The 19,645-nt window shown below is 35.0% G+C and overlaps 1 protein-coding gene across 7 annotated transcripts in view; it reads right to left on the reverse strand.

The window, feature by feature from the left end:
* The window catches only part of PPP3CC (protein phosphatase 3 catalytic subunit gamma), an 88,809-nt gene that overhangs the window by 12,846 nt on the left and 56,318 nt on the right, over positions 1–19,645 (reverse strand). For all 7 annotated transcript variants that reach the window (XM_082402597.1, XM_082402598.1, XM_082402599.1 and 4 more), the window contains exons 5-10: positions 17,070–17,215; positions 15,123–15,262; positions 12,012–12,089; positions 11,684–11,778; positions 7,861–7,986; positions 7,054–7,125 (exon numbers count right to left, since the gene is read on the reverse strand). In XM_082402597.1, the coding sequence (XP_082258723.1) occupies positions 7,054–7,125; positions 7,861–7,986; positions 11,684–11,778; positions 12,012–12,089; positions 15,123–15,262; positions 17,070–17,215 (657 nt within the window). The remainder of the gene's footprint in view (positions 1–7,053; positions 7,126–7,860; positions 7,987–11,683; positions 11,779–12,011; positions 12,090–15,122; positions 15,263–17,069; positions 17,216–19,645) is intronic.

Below are 19,645 nucleotides of genomic sequence, written 5' to 3' on the forward strand. Positions count from 1 at the left end.
TTAATTTTTTTCTCAAATAGATATCCCCAAACCATACCAATACCATCATTTTCCTATTACTCTGCAGTGCCACCTCTAGTGTAAATCAAGTGTCCGTATATATGTGGATCTATTTCTGGATTCTCTGTTCTGTTTCATTGCTTGTCTGTACTTGCACTAACAATTCTAGTTAATTTAGCTTTGTAATAAATCTTGATATCCTATAGAACAAGTTCTCTCACCTTATGTTTCTGTAAGACTTTAACTATTTCCATGTGAATTTCAGAAACTATCCTTAGTATTTCCATATAAGTTTTAGGGTCAAATTGTCTGTTAATATTTGACTTTGTATTGAATCTGTAGATCAATTTGGGAATAACATATCTTTATAATATTGAGTCTTCCAATAATCTATGAACATGTTATTTCTTTCTACTTATTTAGATGTCCTTTAATTTTTCTAATAATGTTTTACAGTTTGTTGCTTAGAGGTATCACACATCATCTGTTAGACTTATTGTTAGGAATGGCATTGTCAATGGCATCTTTTTAAAAATTTCATTTTGTTTGTTGCTGGTAAATAGAAATACAAATGATTTTTGCTTTTTGACTTTGTATCCAGCAGCTCTGTTGCATCTGCTTATTGATTCACATAAATATCTATAGACTCTTTTAAATTTCCTCTATACACCATCATATTGTCTATAAATGATGATCGTTTTGTTTCTTCCTTCCCAATCTTTATACCTTGCATTTCTTTTTCTTGCCTTATTGTACTGGCTATAACTTCTAATATGATATTGTAAAGAAGTATGGATAGCTGGCATGTTTGTCTATTCCCAGTCACTAAGGAAAGCTTTCAATATTTCACATATGATGTTCGTTATAGATTTTCACAGATATGTTTGTTTGTCAGATTAAAGAATTCCTTTCTAAGCCTAGTTTAAGAGATCTACTGTAAATGAAACATGAATCTTATCCAATGCTGTTTCTACATCTGATGAGGTAATGATTTTTCTCCATTTTTTTCTTAATGTAGTGAATTATACTGATTGACTGAGTTTTTAAATAAAATTTTTTTATTTTAGAATAGTTTTAGATGTATAGAAACGTTAAGATAGCATAGAGAACTCCCTAGTACCCTCTCCCAGTTTCCACTATTATTAATATCTTACATTAGTATATGCTGAATGAATTTTGAATGTTAAATCTTCAAACATTTTATTTGAGTAAGTTATATTCTTCTAGAAATCTACCCATATCATCTAAGTTTTAAATTATACTGGTATAAATTTATTCTTGTTATTTTTCTTAATATCTATAGGATTTATAGTGATGTCTCCTTTTTCAGTTCTGTCATTGGTTATTTTTGTCTTATCTTTTTTACTTCATAAGTCTTGCCAGGGATTTATCAATTTTATTAGTCTCTTGAAAAGAGTACATTCTGGTTTTACTGCTCCTCTATACTATATTTTATTTATTTATTTATTTTTTGGGGCTGCACCGCACAGCTTGTGGGATCTTAGTTCCCCGACCAGGGATCGAACCTGGGCCCTCAGCTGTGAAAGCGTGGAGTCCTAACCACTGGACCACCAGGGAATTCCCTATATTTTATTTTCTGTTTTCTTATGCTGCTTTTAACGTTTTATTTCATTCCACCTCCCTTCTTTAGGTTTAATGTGCTATCCATTTTTTTTTCCCTTAACTTCCTGAGATAGATGTTGATTTTTCACCTTTCTTCTTTTCCAATTTATGCATTTTAAGGCTATAAATTTTCCTCTATGCATGGCTTTAGATGCATCCCTCAAGTTTTGTTGTTCTATTTTTTTCTTTCAATTTATAGCATTTTGTATTTAAGCACTGATTTTACAAAATGTGGTACAAAGGTGAACTAAATTTACAACTTAATTTGTTCATGTAAATTGCCTTCAAAATACATGGCAGCTAAGATGTGTATAAAATTTTACATACATTTGGAAGAAATCACATAGAAACAGTTGCTTTTTCAACAAACTTGGTTAGTTTCACATCCCTTTTGGTCAGTCCCCCACAGACATGTGAGGTGAGGGGCGTATGGACCTTGTTGTACACACTGAACCATTCTGGGTGATGATTCATCTTCTCTGCTTGTAGAGTAACTTGAGACATAAAGCCAGATGCCTGATTACAATATTTGAAAGAGAACTCCTTGTAGATGGCACCTCTCTCACTTAATTCTGACCATCCTGCTGCTTTAAGGTCAAGTATAACTCGGTTCCTCTCCTCTGCTGTCAACCAGTGAACATCTGCTGAGGTTCTGGTTCCAGCCCCAAACCCAGGCCTGCCTGGTGCACTGCCTGCCCTCAAGTTTTAATATGTACTGCTTTTTATTTTCATTCAGTTCAAAATATTTTGAAATTTTCATTGGGATATATGACCCATGGGTATTTCATTTCACTTCATTTCATTTTATTTTATTTTAATTTTTGGCTGCTCCATGTGGCATGCAGGATCTTAGTTCCCCGACCAGGGATTGAACCCGCATCCTCAGCAGTGAAAGCGTGAAGTCCTAACTACTGGGCTGCCAGGGAATTCCCCATCTTATTTTTGTTTTAGCGTTTATTTCATGTTAATATTAATCTATCTACAACAGCTTTTCTTTGGTTAGTATTTGGACTATATATTTATTCTCCTTTTACTTTCAAATTTTCTGTATCTTTATGTTTTAGATCTGTCTCTTATAAACCATCATAAAATGTTTTTTAAAAAATCTTACCTGACAATCTGTCTTTTATTCATTTACATTTAATGAAGTTGCTGATAAATTTATCAACATAATTTATTCTATTTGTCCTAGTGTTATAGGTACCTTCCCTCCTTTCTTGCCTTCTAGGTTATTTTTTTTATCATGCCATTTTTTCTATAACTTAAAGGTTACATACTTTTTAAAAAGCCCTCCTTTCTTGAAAATTACTCTTACACCATGCATCTCTTACTTATCAAAGTATAATGTTAACAGGTACTTTTCTCCTCTCCCCAGATAATATAGCGTCCTCACACACTTTAACTCCATCCCACTGCCGACTATTATTGTCATATATTTTAATTCTGTCTTTTAAATCCAACAAAAATTATTATTGTTTAATAAGGTCTAAATTCACTTGATTTACCCACATATTTTCTACTATTTGTACTCTTCATTTCTTCCTGACTCTCCAAGCTTCCGTCTGGTATTTTCCTTCTGTTTGAATAATATTCTTTAGAATTTCATTTAGTGTGGGTCTCCTGGTAATTCTCTTAGTACCTTTTTTAAAGGGAGGAATAGCTGAAAAATGCTTATTTCTTCTTCATTTTTGAAGGGTATTTCTGCTAGGTATAGAATTCTAGATGTACCAATTATTATCTTTCAGTGCTTTGAATATGTCATTCCATGGTTTCCTGCTTCCATTGTTTCCACTGAGAATCTACTGTCAGTTTAATTGTTCTCTTTTGAAAGTAATCGATTTTTTTTTTTCCTGGCTGCTTTAAGATTTTTTTCTTTGTCTTTCATCTGAAGCACTTTTACTATGATGTGCTTAGATAGTGCTTTCTTTGTATTCATTCTGCTTTGGTTTGGGGGACTTCTTCAATCTGTGGCTTAATTTGTCAGTTTTAGAAAAATTTCAATCCATTATCTCTTCAAATACTGGTTCTACCCCATTCTCTGTCTCTTCTCTAGGATTCCAAACACACAGGTGATATCTATTCACTATATCCTCATGTCACTTATATACTTTTTGGGGTATTTTATTTCTTCTCTTCGTGATTTAGTCTAGGTTGTTTCTTCTGACCTATATTCTAGTTCATTTATTCTTTGTTTAGCTTTACTGAATCTGCTGTTAATTCATCTGCTGTGTTTTTTATTTTTCATTCCTAGAATTTTATTTTTGTGCTTTATCAACTCTGCTACATCCCTTTTTATAATTCACAGTTCTCTGCCAAAATTTTTAATCTAGTCTTTTATGTTCTTGAACAGTTAGCATTGTTTTATTTTTTAGAACAGTTATTTTAAAGTTTGGTCTGATAAAGCCAGTGTCTGGAGAACCTGAGGGTCTGTTTTTATTTTTTGCTCTTTCGGCTGGTTCTCATTCATTTTGTTATGTCTCCTCATATGCCTAGTTATTTTTGGTTGTGAGCCATGTATTATATTTGAAAGACAGTTTGCAGTAGTTTAAAGTTCTACATAATGTTATCTTAGCCTAAAGAGGTTTGCTTTTGCCAGATGCTTGGGACTACCTTATTTAAATTTCAGAGATTGAAATGACTTGAAGACAGGCTGTAGTCCCTTCCAGGGCATTCTATTTCCAGTTCATCTTTACTCTTACATAGATGCAACCTTTGGGGGTCCCAAACCAATGAGCAGAAGCTTACCAGCACTCAACTCATCTTTGGCAAGTCATGAACCCCAACTTTTTTTAGCTTCTATCAAGAGGGCTGGTCAACCTCTCAGCCCCCTCTTTTGATATTCATGAATGTCTTTAGGAGAAAATTGGTCCCGTACGTAACCAAATGTCTTACCTCTCTGGATTTATGCCTTTTTCCAGATCTCTACTTGGTAATTCTTTATTACTTTCTTAGTTTTCTGAATGCCTTTGAAGCAACTTTTTAAAATATTTTGTCTAGCTTTTCTAGTTGTCTTAAGAGTCAGGATTGATTTAAACTATCTGTCTGGCATTACTAAAGTGAAAATCCTTAGTTTATATCACTTAGATAAAACCAAAATTGTACTGTAGTTTTAGTGTGGTTTCAGGAAGGACTGGAACTAGAAGTGTGTTCACTAAGTGTTCACTAAGTGTGTTCACTAAGTGTTCACTTAACCTAAAGGTTATTCTTCATTTCCTTTCAGAAAAAAAGTTTTAAAATCCTATATCAGCTTATACCCACACACCCTGTAAAAAATGGGAATAAGAGGATTCTATCCATTTACTTTTGTACTTAACATCTAATACACTTTCCATAGCAGCACCAACAGCTCTACTCCATTCTTTTATTTTTTTAATAGTTGTACTTCATACCACAAATATTTACCTACTATGCTCATTGCACTATACTTGGCTTTAAGGTGATAATGGTAAGCAAGAACGAATTTTATCCCAGCACTCAGGGAATTTACTGTTGAGTGACTTAACAGTATTAAGTCACTTATTAAATACATTAATATATTAATCTTGTAACAGTATAAATAAATGTAAAATTGCAACTCTATCAAATGCTAAGAAGTTAGCACCATTGATATGAGAGCATGACAGGGGTGTTGTATCTAGTCAGGGAGATCAGAAATATCTTCCATGACGAAGTTACAATAAGCTGAATAGGAACTAACTAGAAGAGAAGGGGAGAAGAAAGGAGGCTTACAGAAGGGAAATAATATTCCATGTGGAGAATCTATCATATGGATATATCGTGATTGATTTACCCAGGTCTCCACTGAGGGATATTTAGATTGTTTGACTCTTTTGCTACTACAGATGATACTTCAATAAATATATCCATATATAACTTTGGGCATAATTTAGTAAGCATGTCCTTATGATAATCAAGGATACATACACACAATAGAGTTAATACATACAATAGAGTTCACAATAATTTCCATTTCCACTTAGATTTAAATAAAAAATTTACTAGATGTATTTCTTACATATTTCATCCTTTCCTAACTTAAATTCTTTGTTTTAATTTTCACTTGGCTGCACTATTTTCTCAAGAACTGGTTCCCTGCAGTGATCTCTTATCCCATTCATAAAGGCAAACACAAGCTATGCTCCATCTGCTCTGCACCTTCAATGTGGAATCTGAAGCATAAGTACGTATAGGACTCTCGTCTATATTCTCAAAGTAAGCTAGGCTTTCTCCACTATGTACATAGCTCATCCTCACAGCTGAGTGAATCACCTTAGCATAAGCTTGGGGAGAATGAGACGGTCAGAGGTTTGTGCTAAGGTGCTACCATCTCTCCAGAATCTTCTGCATTCTCAGATAAGTTAGGACCTATCTTTAAAATCAAACCTCCTGAAACATATTAGGGAAAAAATACTTGGCTATGTATACCACAAAATGTAACTATATAAATATCTCTCACAGGCCAATAAGAAGAAAAACAAACAAACATGCACGTAACAGTAGAAAAGTGGGCAAAATATATGAATTGACAACTCATAATAAAGAAATAAAGGTGGTCAATAAATACAAGAAAAAAACTTCATTAGTCATCATAAAAATAAATATTTAAGTTAAAAAAACAGCAGACTATAAAAATAATAGTAAATAGTATTGGAGAGAACACTGTGAACTATGCATCACATACACAAAATGTAAACTGTTATAGCTTTTCTAGGTCATCTGTATCCAATTTAAAACTGTAAGTACTAATTGACACAAATTTTCAATTTCTAGAAATTTATCCTATGGAAATAATCAAGAAAGTGTTAATTTTCATTTCCTAGTATTGTTTTCCTTTCTTTCATACCACATATCAATACTTGACTCATATGCATTGTTTGTTTGTTTTCCCACCACCAGAATATAAGCTTTTTGAGAGCTTAGGACCTATACAATTGTTGGCACATATAAGGCGTATAATAAACATTGGTTGTTGAACAGAACAGGCAAAGATTTATCTATAAAAAATTTCAAAACTGTGGGGTTTTAAAAGAAAATTGGGAAAAAATCCAATATCCAACAGCAGGGGATTGGATAAAACAAAGAATGACTCACATGGATAACTATGTAACCATTAAAAAGTAGTCTACAAAAAACCCAGGAAATGTTTGTGAAACTATCACATGACTTCATCTTTGTTTAAAAGAAAAAAGAGGAAAAAAAGACACTAATACAGTATTTATATCAAGATGTTAACAGTGGATATCTATGAGATGGTAGGATTACGGGTGACTTTTTTTTCTTATTTATGGTTTCCTGTATTTTTCAAATTTTATTTTTCTACAATGAGCAGAATTCTTTTTTTAATTAGACAAAGAAAATTATTCACAACAAACTAAAACCAAAACCAAAACTTCTTCGTTTCTGATTCAAAGGAGGAAAAGGCAAGTTTACCTTCAATTTCATCATCGGAAATCAATTCATCATCAGAGCATATGTTGAGAATGTTAACCAGCATCTCTGTGACTAGATGATAAGACAAAATAACCAAAATTTTATATAATTAATAAGGTACTTTCTCTAAAATGATGTGGATATATAAACATACATGTTAAATAAACATAGATAAAAATGATTTGTCATTTTGCTATTCAGAGTAGCTGTAAGGAACAGCATTAAATGCAGACCTTCAAGTTTATATAGATTTGGGGGAGATTACTTGCTCCAGTTAAAGTATGGAGTCTTTAACGATTCCATTGCATAACTACTTGATTTCATTAGACTGCTGCCAGAGCCTTTTCTTCACTGATATGCATATGAAAGGATTTCCTCCCATTTTACAAAGAAGTTAAGCCACCAGGCCTATGTACAACAGGCTTATATATTTGCATAGCTTATTTGTATAGGTGCACAAATAAAATTCCAAGAAAAATAATTCCTATTTAAATCTCTTTATCGCTGCAGAAATCACTGAAGGAATGGTTATTTTATTGTTACTTATGTTATTTTAACATCTTGATTATAGGACGACAGCTACTTTAAATTGATATTTAGAATAAGAAAAGCATAATCAACTCGAATTACAATTTAAAAACCAATTAAGTGCCACTTAAAAATCTTTGTAGAGAACAATGAAAATAGAAAACATTTCTGATAACTTTAAGAAAAACATTTCTGAACCATCAGGGGACTCATGCAAATATAAGGGTGCTCAGTCACTAGTTAGGACAATTGATGGTCCAGATGCTTTAGTTCTCTTACCTTTTTCCCCAACAAAAGGCAAAGACCACGTGAAAACATCCATAAAGTTTGGAAGCCAGTATGGGTGTGGAGAACAGTTAAACTGCCTGATATTCATGACATTGTTTTCATATTTTAATACAGCAGCTAAAAAGGAAAAAGGAGGAAAGTCTGGCACAGAGGAAAATGACATGGCAACTGGTACACTTTGTACAGCTGTGTACCTACTACACAGAACTCAAGAACTTACTTTCCATTTATAAATTCAAGACAGATGGAAAATCTTAAAGCTCATTCTTTTAAGAATTATCCCAAGAAACAAAGTTACCTGAAGAGCTCTTATATATAATAAAAGTACAAAAGAAACTAAGCTCTGAAACTTCAAAGGGTCTTGCACAGTAACTATCTATAGAAATCTCAGATTCCACATGAGAAAAATTTCATCATAATTTCCCTTTATAGGCCAAGTGGTTACAGTTACAACTTTCCTCTGAGGGCAAACATTTCTCATTAAATGAACACAGCCTGTTTTCCTAGTCATTAGCCAGAGCCAAAGATTTTATAAACTTTTTAAGAGTTTATAACATAGCAGTTATTAATTCATAGTGGGGGATACAGATAGATGGTAAACTTGGAGCAATTTAATAAGGTTCAAAGTAGATTAAATCATCTCTGCATACAGTATGTGAAGAAAAAAATGCCCGTCTCTCCTATACACAGTTAGTATATTGCTCACACTCTATAAATGTTTAATATTAACCAGTTCATATATATATATGTTCATATATATGGCACACATACTTTGGTACCAAACTGATTTCCTTTATATTTAAAACTTTTAAAACTCCAATCCCTTAGTTTTCATCACCAGCAATGCAATGTGGTTTGCATTATTCTCTTAATTATTCTTACTATGATCATAAATAGAATAGGGTATAATAGTTCTCTAGAAATGACAGTTATAGGTCATCTCCTGATTCCTGTCTCTTTGCTTATTGCAGGATAGCTTAGTATTCTCAAAATTAAAGTCACTGGATGTTTAAAATGTACACCATAGATTATAAAGATATATGAAAATAGGATTTTCAGCTTTTAAGAAGCTTCTAATACTGGTTACAATGTACATGTCCCATTATTTTCAAGTATATGTATTTTACTTAGGTTAGATGAATATATAAATATTCAACAACTCCCTCAATCTACACAAGAAAAAGAGGTGGGAGATGGACACAAAAATAGAAATAGAGATGTTTAAAAATCATGACTTAAAGGTCTTTCATGTAACCAGTGGAATTAAGAAATGCCTGTTGGTACCAATCAGTCTAAAGAATATACAAGAAAGAAAAACAACAGTAAAAGAAAGAGAAGAAGGAAAGGGGGATAGAGTTGCCTTTTTCAAGAAAAGAGGTACTTGTGTGGTGAATAACTGAGTACCACCAGAGATGATTTTAGATGCCACATCCCCCCTCCCCCCCGGCCAAAGGTTAAGAAACAACCAAGGAAAATAAGATTGTTTCAAGGTAAAGTATGTTACCAATTATGTCAAAGCCAACAAAAACCTCAGAATCAACTGTGACTTTAACAGTTTACTAAAGGAATAATCAAGAACAAGACCAGATTAGAATATGGCAAAGAATGAATTGGCAGTTAGTAAGTTAGTAAAGTGATTGCTGATTTAGATGACATGTTTCAGATTAGCACACTGATAAATCCACTGGGCAATCAATAGACACTTTTTTTTTTTTTTTTTTTTTTTGGCCAACTATGCAGCTTGCAGGATCTTGGTTCTCCGACCAGGGATTGAACCCAGGCCCCTGGCAGTGAAAGCGCCGAGTCCTAACCACTGGACTGCCAGGGAATTCCCTCAATAGACACTTTTAATAGTAAGGTTAATAAAGGAAGTAAGAAGGGAAAGTCTTCATCATAGATAAGAGGACTAGGGACACTGTCCTTGAGGAAGTTTGACAACATAAGTGGCACATACCATTCATAAGGGAGGAAACGAGAACAAAAACTAAGTCTCTAATGTATTGGAAATATTAGGAAAAAGGAAATAAGAAAGAATGGAGTTAGGGAGAAGCAGAGTATTATAGGATAGCTAAGACTCAGAAAAGATTGACGAGTAGCAAAAAGAAAATATAAGACTGGAAGAGAATTTAAGTCAAAGAAATGCCTTTTTAAAATGGATAGCAAGTCACTAAGGACATCCAGAGATAACTGTTCCAGAACAGATTGAAATGAGATGTGCCATTTCATAGTCTACTCTGAAATAGAGGAAGTAGTAAATATATTGTGGACCTCTTTTAAACTTCTCTCCCAAACTGCATACACAAGATATGACTATAAAGTAATGAGACTTAAGAAACCACCAACGACAAACACACCAGACCTTATATATCAGATGAGTGTGGTCCTTTGCTGTAATCACACCAGGCACAATAACAGTAGAATGTTATAGTAGTAGAACAATTTATATTTTGACCAATGCTTTTAATATTCATTTTGATTTTTCCAACTTATCTCCAACAAGCCTATATCACAGTTATTTTAAGGACAAACTGAGGCTCAGAGAAGTATCTCATTAACTGTGAATTTAAAAGTGAAGCAGGACTAGACTAGGATTTCTGACTCCTAGCTCGGTGCTCTTATCAATATACCTTGCTGCCTTACTGTAAATTTAATCCAAAGATGCTGCCATCACTCAAAACGTTTCTGGAACTCCTCTTTTGGAATTGCCTCCAGAGCCATTTTATAAGCAACACAAGAAAAACCAGTCTCATTACCTTATAATCATACCTTGTTCCTGACCCCAAATGGTATCGTCTAGCTTGATCACTCACCTTATTCATCAGTCTTGACTCCGAATGACTTTTGGCTGTTCCAAAAATCAAATCCACCCTCAAAGGACGAAGGTTTCCCATCATTGAGGATAATCAAAAGAATGTGTCGCAGACTCTGAAGGCAATGCCAAAAGAGGAGTTCCAAAAATGTTTGAACAACGGGCAGCATTGTTGGAATAAGTGTATAACCTCCCAAGGTAACTACCTTGAAGGGACAATACTCACTTGGATATATTTGTTCTGGCATGTTTGTTTAAAAGTTCTATTATTTTATAGTCATACAACAAAATAGTTACAGAGGCATGTTACAGAGGAAGTTTTTAAGTAGACCACTGCCCTGATACAAAACTTATGAACTAGGAATCATAAAAGTTAAATTTAAAAAAATGACTAAAATAGACTAAAAGTCTTAGAAGTAGAATTTCTGGATCAAAAGGCATGTGTATATCCAATTATCTTTTTTTATATGGGAAACTGAGGTTAAGAAAGATGATATGACTGACCTAAAGTCACACTATTAGTTTCTGACAGGGCTTGGACTAAAATGAAGATTTTTCTGACTTTTTGTAGAGTATTCATTCTAACTGTATCATTTCTTAAGAGCAAAAACAGCTTAACGGACAGACATTAAAACAGTAAACAGTGACATTTTATTGAGGTACTGTTATAAGTAAATTAAATTCACCAAAACCAATAATTTATGCTGACTGTTCTAACCTGAACCTGAAGTAATTTATTCTTCTTATATTTTGATTCAGTAGTACAAATCAGACCTATTGTAATCATTATTTATACTCACAAAGAGCCCAATAATCCTTAGGAGATGAAAACCAAGCAGAAGCTTAAATTCTAAGTTTCTTGGCCTTTGTTTCAATTAAGACCCTTTTTTTTCTTATTTAAAATTTATATATATTCAGAAAATTACCTATGCACATACATATTAAACTAGAGCTCACATTTACTCACTCACAAATTCAAACTCAAATATTGCTGGTCTCCTTTACCTTTATTGTTATAGACATCTAGGTAATTGGGGGCAGAGAAAATAGTAATGAGTGATGGAAAGCCTGTCGTTTGGCTCTTCCTGTACATTCGATACCTGGAAGAGAAATGACAGCCCGTCTGTCTTGATGTTAAAAGCAAAAACTCTGCAGTGCTGTTTGGTACAGTTGGTTGTTTTTTTTGTTTGTTTGTTTTTTTGGCCACGCCACACCACAAGCAGGATCTTACTTCCCTGACCAGGGATTGAGCCCGTGCCTCCCTGCAGTGGTACGTGGAGTCTTAACCACTGGACCACCAGGGAAGTCATGGTACAGTTTTAATATAACTTACCCAGCATCTTGGGCTTCATGGGCTCTGATTATTGATAACAGATTATTGTTCTGCAAAAATTCACAAACTGCAGGGTAACTGAAAAAGAAAACACAAATCCAGAATTAAAACACTTGTTTTTTAATAGGAGGAAGGGGAAAAGTCAAGATGAAATGAGTTGAATTTGTTTCAAAATTATAGGTTTTCATTCCCACTGAACTTTTATTAATAGCTTAGCAATCATCATTCTTGTTTTTCCATGTCACTGATATTCCTCATTCCAGATCAAGGACACAGATAATAGACAACCCTAGGACAGAAGCAGAGCTCCCCCACCTTTTTTTTTTCTTAACCCACAAGAATAATAATACAACACCAAAACTTTTCTTGGTACCTTGATATAAAAAAAAGTATCACAGCAGTGTGTGTGTGTGTGTGTGTGTGTGTGTGTGTGTAGTAGGTGCTAAAAACTGAACACACAATTTTCAAATTGTCAAACTGTTAGAAAAGTTAAAGAACCTACTTATAGCTTCACAGGTAATATCAATATCAAGATGATATTATGCAGGAATATTTCAGGAGCAAATACAAATACTATATCCAACCTTATTCAAATGAAAGGTATGATATTTGCATCTCTCCTATCGTATTCTTTTAGCACTAGTACCTTTCTGAATGGCAAATGTTTGATACAAAGAACTGCAGAATACAAAATTATCCTGGAATTAACCAAGTGTTAATTATTTAATTTATGTTTAATCTTTCTTTCTTATTATGTTCATTAGAAAAAAATAAGTTTTAAAATAGGCTGCACATTCACGTGGCATAAAATTAAAAGATATAAAAAGTTATACAGTGAAATGTCTCCCTCCATCTTACCTCTATCTTCCAGCTACCCTGGAAGCACCCAATGTTCTTGGTTTCTTTGAGTGCCCTTTCAGAGATACCATATTCAATTTCAAGCAATTATGCACACACACATGCACACACCCCCTTTTAGAAATGTCATCAGATGGTACACATAGCTTTTTACTATGTCTTTTTTTTCACTTTAAACTAGTGATTATTCCAATCAGTATATAAAGGATTTGTTTTCTTTTTTTCATTTTTAAAAAACAGCCTCATTGCATTGTCTGGTACATTCCATTGCCTGGATGTACAAGCATTTATTTAACTAGTCTCCTATTGAACGTTTAGGTTGTTTAAAATCATCATCATAAATAATGCAACAATGAAAAACTTGTACATGCATTTTACATGTTTTCAAGTACAGTTGATTCCTGTCATTTGCAGTAGCTGTGTTCTATAAAGTTGCTGCAAAAACTGAGTTAGTGAATACTGAACCAGTGCTCCTAGGGGAAATACAGGGTTACGGTTATGTGAGCCTCTGGTCACAACGTTTTCGTCAACTAATCAACACATAACCTTGTTTTATGTGTGTTTCTGTGTAAAGTCACCTTATTTAATGTACATTGTTGATTCATTAACATGGGACTCACGGCCAACAGTGCCATAACTCATTCCTGAATGGAGCTTATATAACACATCACAGCCTTCTTGCACATAGGAACACTAGATAGCACTTCAGCAGTATGCTTGGGGCATTTTAAACAGCAAAACACCAACAAAAAATGTGGGAAATGTTTCACTAAATAGACCACAAAAAGAATACTTGCTTACAGTGTGAGAGCTGAAACAAGAGGCAGAGCCGCTGCACGTTCAGCCTCAGCTGGAACGTGCATAGGGTGGCTCAAACTTTCCGTTGCTCTGTACACTTGAATGTCTGTGAATGACTGCAAGTGTTGTGAGTACTGATTCCAGGGTTACAAATAAATCTTAGCAACTAGGCAAATTTGCAACTTAGAATTCGTGAATAATGAGGACTGACTGTATAGCCACAGGATTACATTTTAGAAGTAGAAATTCTGGAACAAAAGCCATGGCCATTTATAATTGAGAGATGTTGTCAAGCTCACTGCCATAGAAATTGCACCAGTTTACAATGTGCTAAAAATAAAAAAGTTTTATATTCTTTATTTTAAGCAATGTAAAGAGAAGTAAAATTTAAATGACTTCATCATATTAGTCACTGCTAAAGTTGGCAGAATGGAATGAAAAAAGTTTACTTAGAAGAATGTTAAAACTATGGCAAAACTGAGGCTTCCTTTTGTGTGCAGGATTTCATTTAATGAATGCATTATCTTAGGCAATTATCAAAGATTTTTCAGGGTACTAAATACAGGTATTATTTATCAGAATAAAATATTGGGATTTTTTTTAAAAATTCAGGCTTCAAACTTCCCTGAATCTCCCTAGTTTGGAGTGGCAAAGCACAATGAAAGCTCACATATGAGATTTAAGACAACAACCAACTTCCAGGAAATGTCCTGGGCTTAGTTCACAATGTCCTGTTCTTTTTATATCTTTGCCAATACCAGTGGTTCCAAAAGCTGGAGAGCTTTTTTAAAAAAAATAACAGGATTCCCTTGTCTCAGGCTTACTGAATCAGAATCTCTGAGGGAAGAGCCAAGAAATCTTTATTTTAAAAAAAGTCAGGGGGCTTCCCTGGTGGCGCAGTGGTTGAGAATCTGCCTGCTAATGCAGGGGACACGGGTTCGAGCCCTGGTCTGGGAAGATCCCACATGCCGCGGAGCAACTGGGCCCGTGAGCCACAACTACTGAGCCTGCGCGTCTGGAGCCTGTGCTCCGCAACAAGAGAGGCCGCAATAGTGAGAGGCCAGCGCACCGCGATGAAGAGTGGCTCCCGCTTGCCACAACTAGAGAAAGCCCACGCACAGAAACGAAGACCCAACACAGTCAAAAATAAATAAATAATTAATTAATTAATTAAAAAAAAAAAGTCAATAGATGATGTTTGGGAACAAATAAGCTAGATCATTTAGAGTCAGACAACAATATTTAAGCACTGCAAGATGTTTTATTCAATCGTGTTCAGTACACCTAGTAAAATATAAAAAACAAAACAGAGTTTTCTGCTTTCAATTAATTAAAAAATTAAATAGAAGCCCCTGAGCTACACAAATTCAAGATACAAAATATGTAGTTAAAAATAATTTGATAAAATATGTTACAATTTCCTTTTTCTAATTTTCTAACTGAGGATTAGCTTACCTGTAAAAATAAGAGCACCCTCGGACTGTGTTGTGGGTATAGTGTTCCAAGGTCTTTTCATTGCCATAATCCTCTGAGGGATCAGACCAAAGCAGGTCACACACTGGCCCAAAGGCTGGAGGTTCTTTAAACCTGTCTAACTAGAAGACACATAAAAGCCAAAAGAAGAAAAATCATGAAAGCAAAAGAGCTTTTGGAAAATGGTATGGGTCAAAAAACACCCTTCCACCCATAAGAATGTATTAGGAGAGTGGGCAGTAAGCCCCTAAAGAATTTTCCTTTAGGAAGAAAATGAACATTTAATGAATGTAGATACAATTTTTATTTGTTTTTGGTATTAAATTTTAATAAATATCCCTATCCCAACAGTAGAAAAGGACCTCCTTACATCCTAATCTTATAAGCGGTGCTCATTTAATTTGAATGTGAAATCAATCACTATAGAAATACACTATTTATTAGAAAGACCCTGTAAAGTTTATTTCAATTGCCTAGGTGAGCCAATGTTACCATGAGAGCAGGAAGGGTTTTGCAATGGTTCTGTTCATTGTTTATCTCATTCCAGTGGAGATTTCTTTATTTTAAAGAATGCTAGTTTTATTTTGCAAAAGGCTTTCATCCTTTCCATTCTATTCAGCGGAGGCATTTCAACATAAGTTATTAACTCAAGCCTTTAGCCACTGCTGCTTTGGTTAACGCATGAAAACCAAGAGAAAACAAGTAACTAGGATAACTGAATGCCAAGAAGAGGACCTCTACTAAGTGAAAGGGGAGCTTTTTATTAATACAATTGATTCAGAATTGTAAAATTCAAGATTTACTATGTAAAAGAGAAATGTTGTTTATTTAATAACAACACGGCAGCAGAAAAGGCTGTGCATACAGGCATACCCTCTTACCTTGAGGATAGTAACTTTAATTCAGAGAAAACAGTTTTACAAACAGAAAATTTTTTAGTTTCAGTACCTATATAAGAGAGGTAAGAGAATACAAGGTAGAGAAGAGAAGATGGTGATGTAGAACAATATAAGTGAAAAAAGACTGATCACCTTTTCTCAGTCATGAAGATATACAATCCTGAAAGTCATAATTACCAACTAAGGCAAGTGTAGCAATTAAACTCTATCATCTGAAATGTCAAAGTCAATGAACTTCAGAGCTGGGAGAGTCCTCAGACCATCCATTTCAACGTCCTCATTTTACAGAGAAGAAATTCTAAGAGGTTAAGTGATTTGGTAAAGGTTACACAATTAATGGCAGTACAGGGATTAGAACCCTGGCTTCCTTCCTTCCTTATTGCTGCATAATTTAAAGTTTCAGGGTTATACTCAAAATATGTTTCTAGTTGGTAAAAGCACAGACTTCATTAAAAATTAGACATTTTCTGGGCTTCCCTGGTGGAGCAGTGGTTAAGAATCCGCCTGCCAATGCAGGGGACACGGGTTCGAACCCTGCTCCAGGAAGATCCCACATGCCGCGGAGCAACTAAGCCCGTGCGCCATAACTACTGAGCCTGCGCTCTAGAGCCCGCGAGCCACAACTACTGAGCCCACATGCCACAACTACTGAAGCCTGCATGCCTAGAGCCCGTGCTCCGCAACAAGAGAAGCCACCACAATGAGAAGCCTGCGCACGGCAAAGAGGAGTGGCCCCCGCTCGCTGCAACTGGAGAAAGCCCACGCGCAGCAGCTAAGACCCAATGCAGCCAAAAATAAATAAATAAAATAAATAAATTTATTAAAAAAAAATTAGACATTTTCTGGAAGATATACAGGAAAATGTTAACAGTAGTTATTGCCCAATGACAAGATCACAGGTGATTTCCATTTTCTTACTTTTAATTATCTGTATTTAAAATTTTCAGCAATAAAGACATATTAGTTGACTGTAATAAAAAACAAAATTAAAAGCATATTTACTCCATGAGACTAACGAAAGATTACTTACTTTCCGAATGTCATCTAAACAAGTAATTTCAGGTGACATTCCTCCATGTACACACAGAAACTGCTGGTTTAAGAGGGCAGCAAGAGGAAGACAGTCAAATGTTTCCATACACGCATCATATACCTGTTCAGAATATTTGATTCGACCTATCAAAAAAGGAAAAACAAAGGAAGAGAGTTAAAATTTATCATACATGAAAAAGGATATATTCCAGTTGATTATGAAGCTACTCCAAAGCCATTTGTTCCAGGCAAATTTGAAAACACAATCATCTTTGTAAAGATATTTCTGAAAAGTTGTGGATAAAGGGCAGACAAAATCTCCCTCTTTTTCTACAAGTGTGACCTTGGATTAACTTTCTAGCTCTGTTGTCCTGGAAACCTGATAAGAAGAATGTAATCAGCTGTGTTATTAGGCAACATTTCTTATGGCAAAAATTACCCAATTACCTGGCGGAAGCTATAGCTTTGGGCTTCTCTGAGTGCGGTGACTCGTAAGGTATGTCCCTCGTGGGACCCTGGAAGCTATGCCAATAAAGCTTTTACAAGAGATACTGGCACCTGTGATGCATGAGGCTTCTAAGCCAGGGTAGCTCCCTAATCTGCCCAATGTGGATACTGTTTCCTTGCACCTGAGCTGTGACTAGGAGAGGGTGGGAGAAAGGGAGGCAAAAGGCAGAAGAGCTCCAGGCTGTGGCATGTGCTTCTATGAGGACTATTCCATGAAAAGGGATGCCTGATGCTGCCCTTCCTGAACTGTACTCTTCTAGGACAGATGCCATGTATGCCCCATGGTCTCTCGTGAGTCTGAATATTTTGTTGGGTCTAAAAAGACTTCCTGGTGGTAATGAAGATATATAAATAGAAACTGAAGTTTTGGGCGTCATCAATAAGATGTCAATAATATTTTTGCTCATGATTTTTAAGGTCTTCAAGCAAATTATGTCCAGATTTTATTTTATGTAAAAACGTTCATCTCAGTGAACTGTATTTTGATGTGGTTGTCATTTTGAGGCTACAGAACAAAAAAACACTCCAGTGGGCAGACAGTGGGTTGGTTTCCACAATTATCTAAAAAGAACAGGTCATGAAATAATAGTTGGCAGATGGCTTTAGTTTAAAGAGAAAGGGAATGTTTTCTTCTTTGGCCTTGGGTTCAAAAAGCCAATATGCTAGGAGGTGCATATTGGTGGAGACGGCCACAAGTTATACAGGTGGGCAGCCCTACAGAACTGTGAGCTCCTTCTCTTCCAAGATTCTGTGAAGATGAGACAAAGCCTACAGGGCCCAGAGAACAACACTATAGCAAGTGAGTCAGATTATCTAGTTGGTAATTATTTCTGTGTTTATTTTCTTCTTGTAATCTCCATGCTTTTAGAAAAGACATGTTCAAGTATCAGAGCCTGGTCTTGGCAAGGCTTTGGGGAATAATATGAAGGGTGATATGTCCAGATTTGGGCCAGAGTGCAGTACATGGGTAGCAGGAATGACTGGAGAGAGATCCCTAAAGGGAAGGTGTAACCAGTGGACCACACTTAAGGTGCTTCATCCCTGAAGGTGAAGACTGTCTATTGCCAATGCTGATCAGGATTTGAGGGCATTAAGGGAGGCTGTGAGTTCCTTTATAAACTTTTAGAGCATTCTGTATTACCACAAAGGCAGTTAAGATCATCTATTTCACAATATATGCTAACTCTATTATGACATCCAAGTTAATAAGAGCCATGTCTTCTGCATCTTCGTATCTCCTTGCAATTACATGCTTATATTCTGCTTTGTATCTGAGCACTACACGTTTGGCTATCTCAGAAGTACACCCAGCACTGGCCAAAAAAGTGTGTTAAAGGAAAAAAAAATCAAGGGAAAAAAACCCTTTCATTTGTGGCCAGTGATTGACTTTTTCTCCTGTAAATCCATGGAGCCAGAGTTCCCCCTGTTGCCAACATCAATAAGGAATTCCTTTGTAAGCGTCCTAAGGTTGCATATAGGCAGGGATTTTAATTAGTTATTAATTCATGCTCCAAATACTATTTTACATCAATAAAATGCCTTTCAACCCAAAGAATGACTCAGAAGAGTTCCTTAGCCTACTTCCAGAAGTCTACCAAGTCTGGAGAAAGACAGAAAGTAATACAGTGTCTTAATCCATTTTGTAAATTAAAACAGGAAGTCACAAATCAAATTAAACAAAGCACACAACCAACATGGGTTACAGAATGTTACCATTTTTATTTTCTTAAAGTTTATGAATATGTATATAAATACCAACATTTTTATTTTCTGAGGGATTAGATTGAAGATGACTTAGTTTAGCTGTATTTTCTAGGATGGATATATAATCCTTGTATAGTAATATTTATTATTATATCACCTTTATTATTGAAATCTGTTGAAGGCTCACAATGTACCTGTGCCATCAATGAGTTAAGTGTTCAACACAGTGGAATGGAGTCTGGAACCTGACTGCTTGGATTCGAACCTCAGCTCCGCCACTTACTAGCAATAGTACTTTGGACGAATTACTTGACTCTCTGTGCCTTTACTTCCTCATCTATAATATAGGCCTAATAATAATAC

This window comes from Balaenoptera borealis (assembly GCF_965194805.1).
Source record: "Balaenoptera borealis genome assembly, chromosome: 8".
Classification (NCBI taxonomy): Eukaryota; Metazoa; Chordata; class Mammalia; order Artiodactyla; family Balaenopteridae; genus Balaenoptera; species Balaenoptera borealis.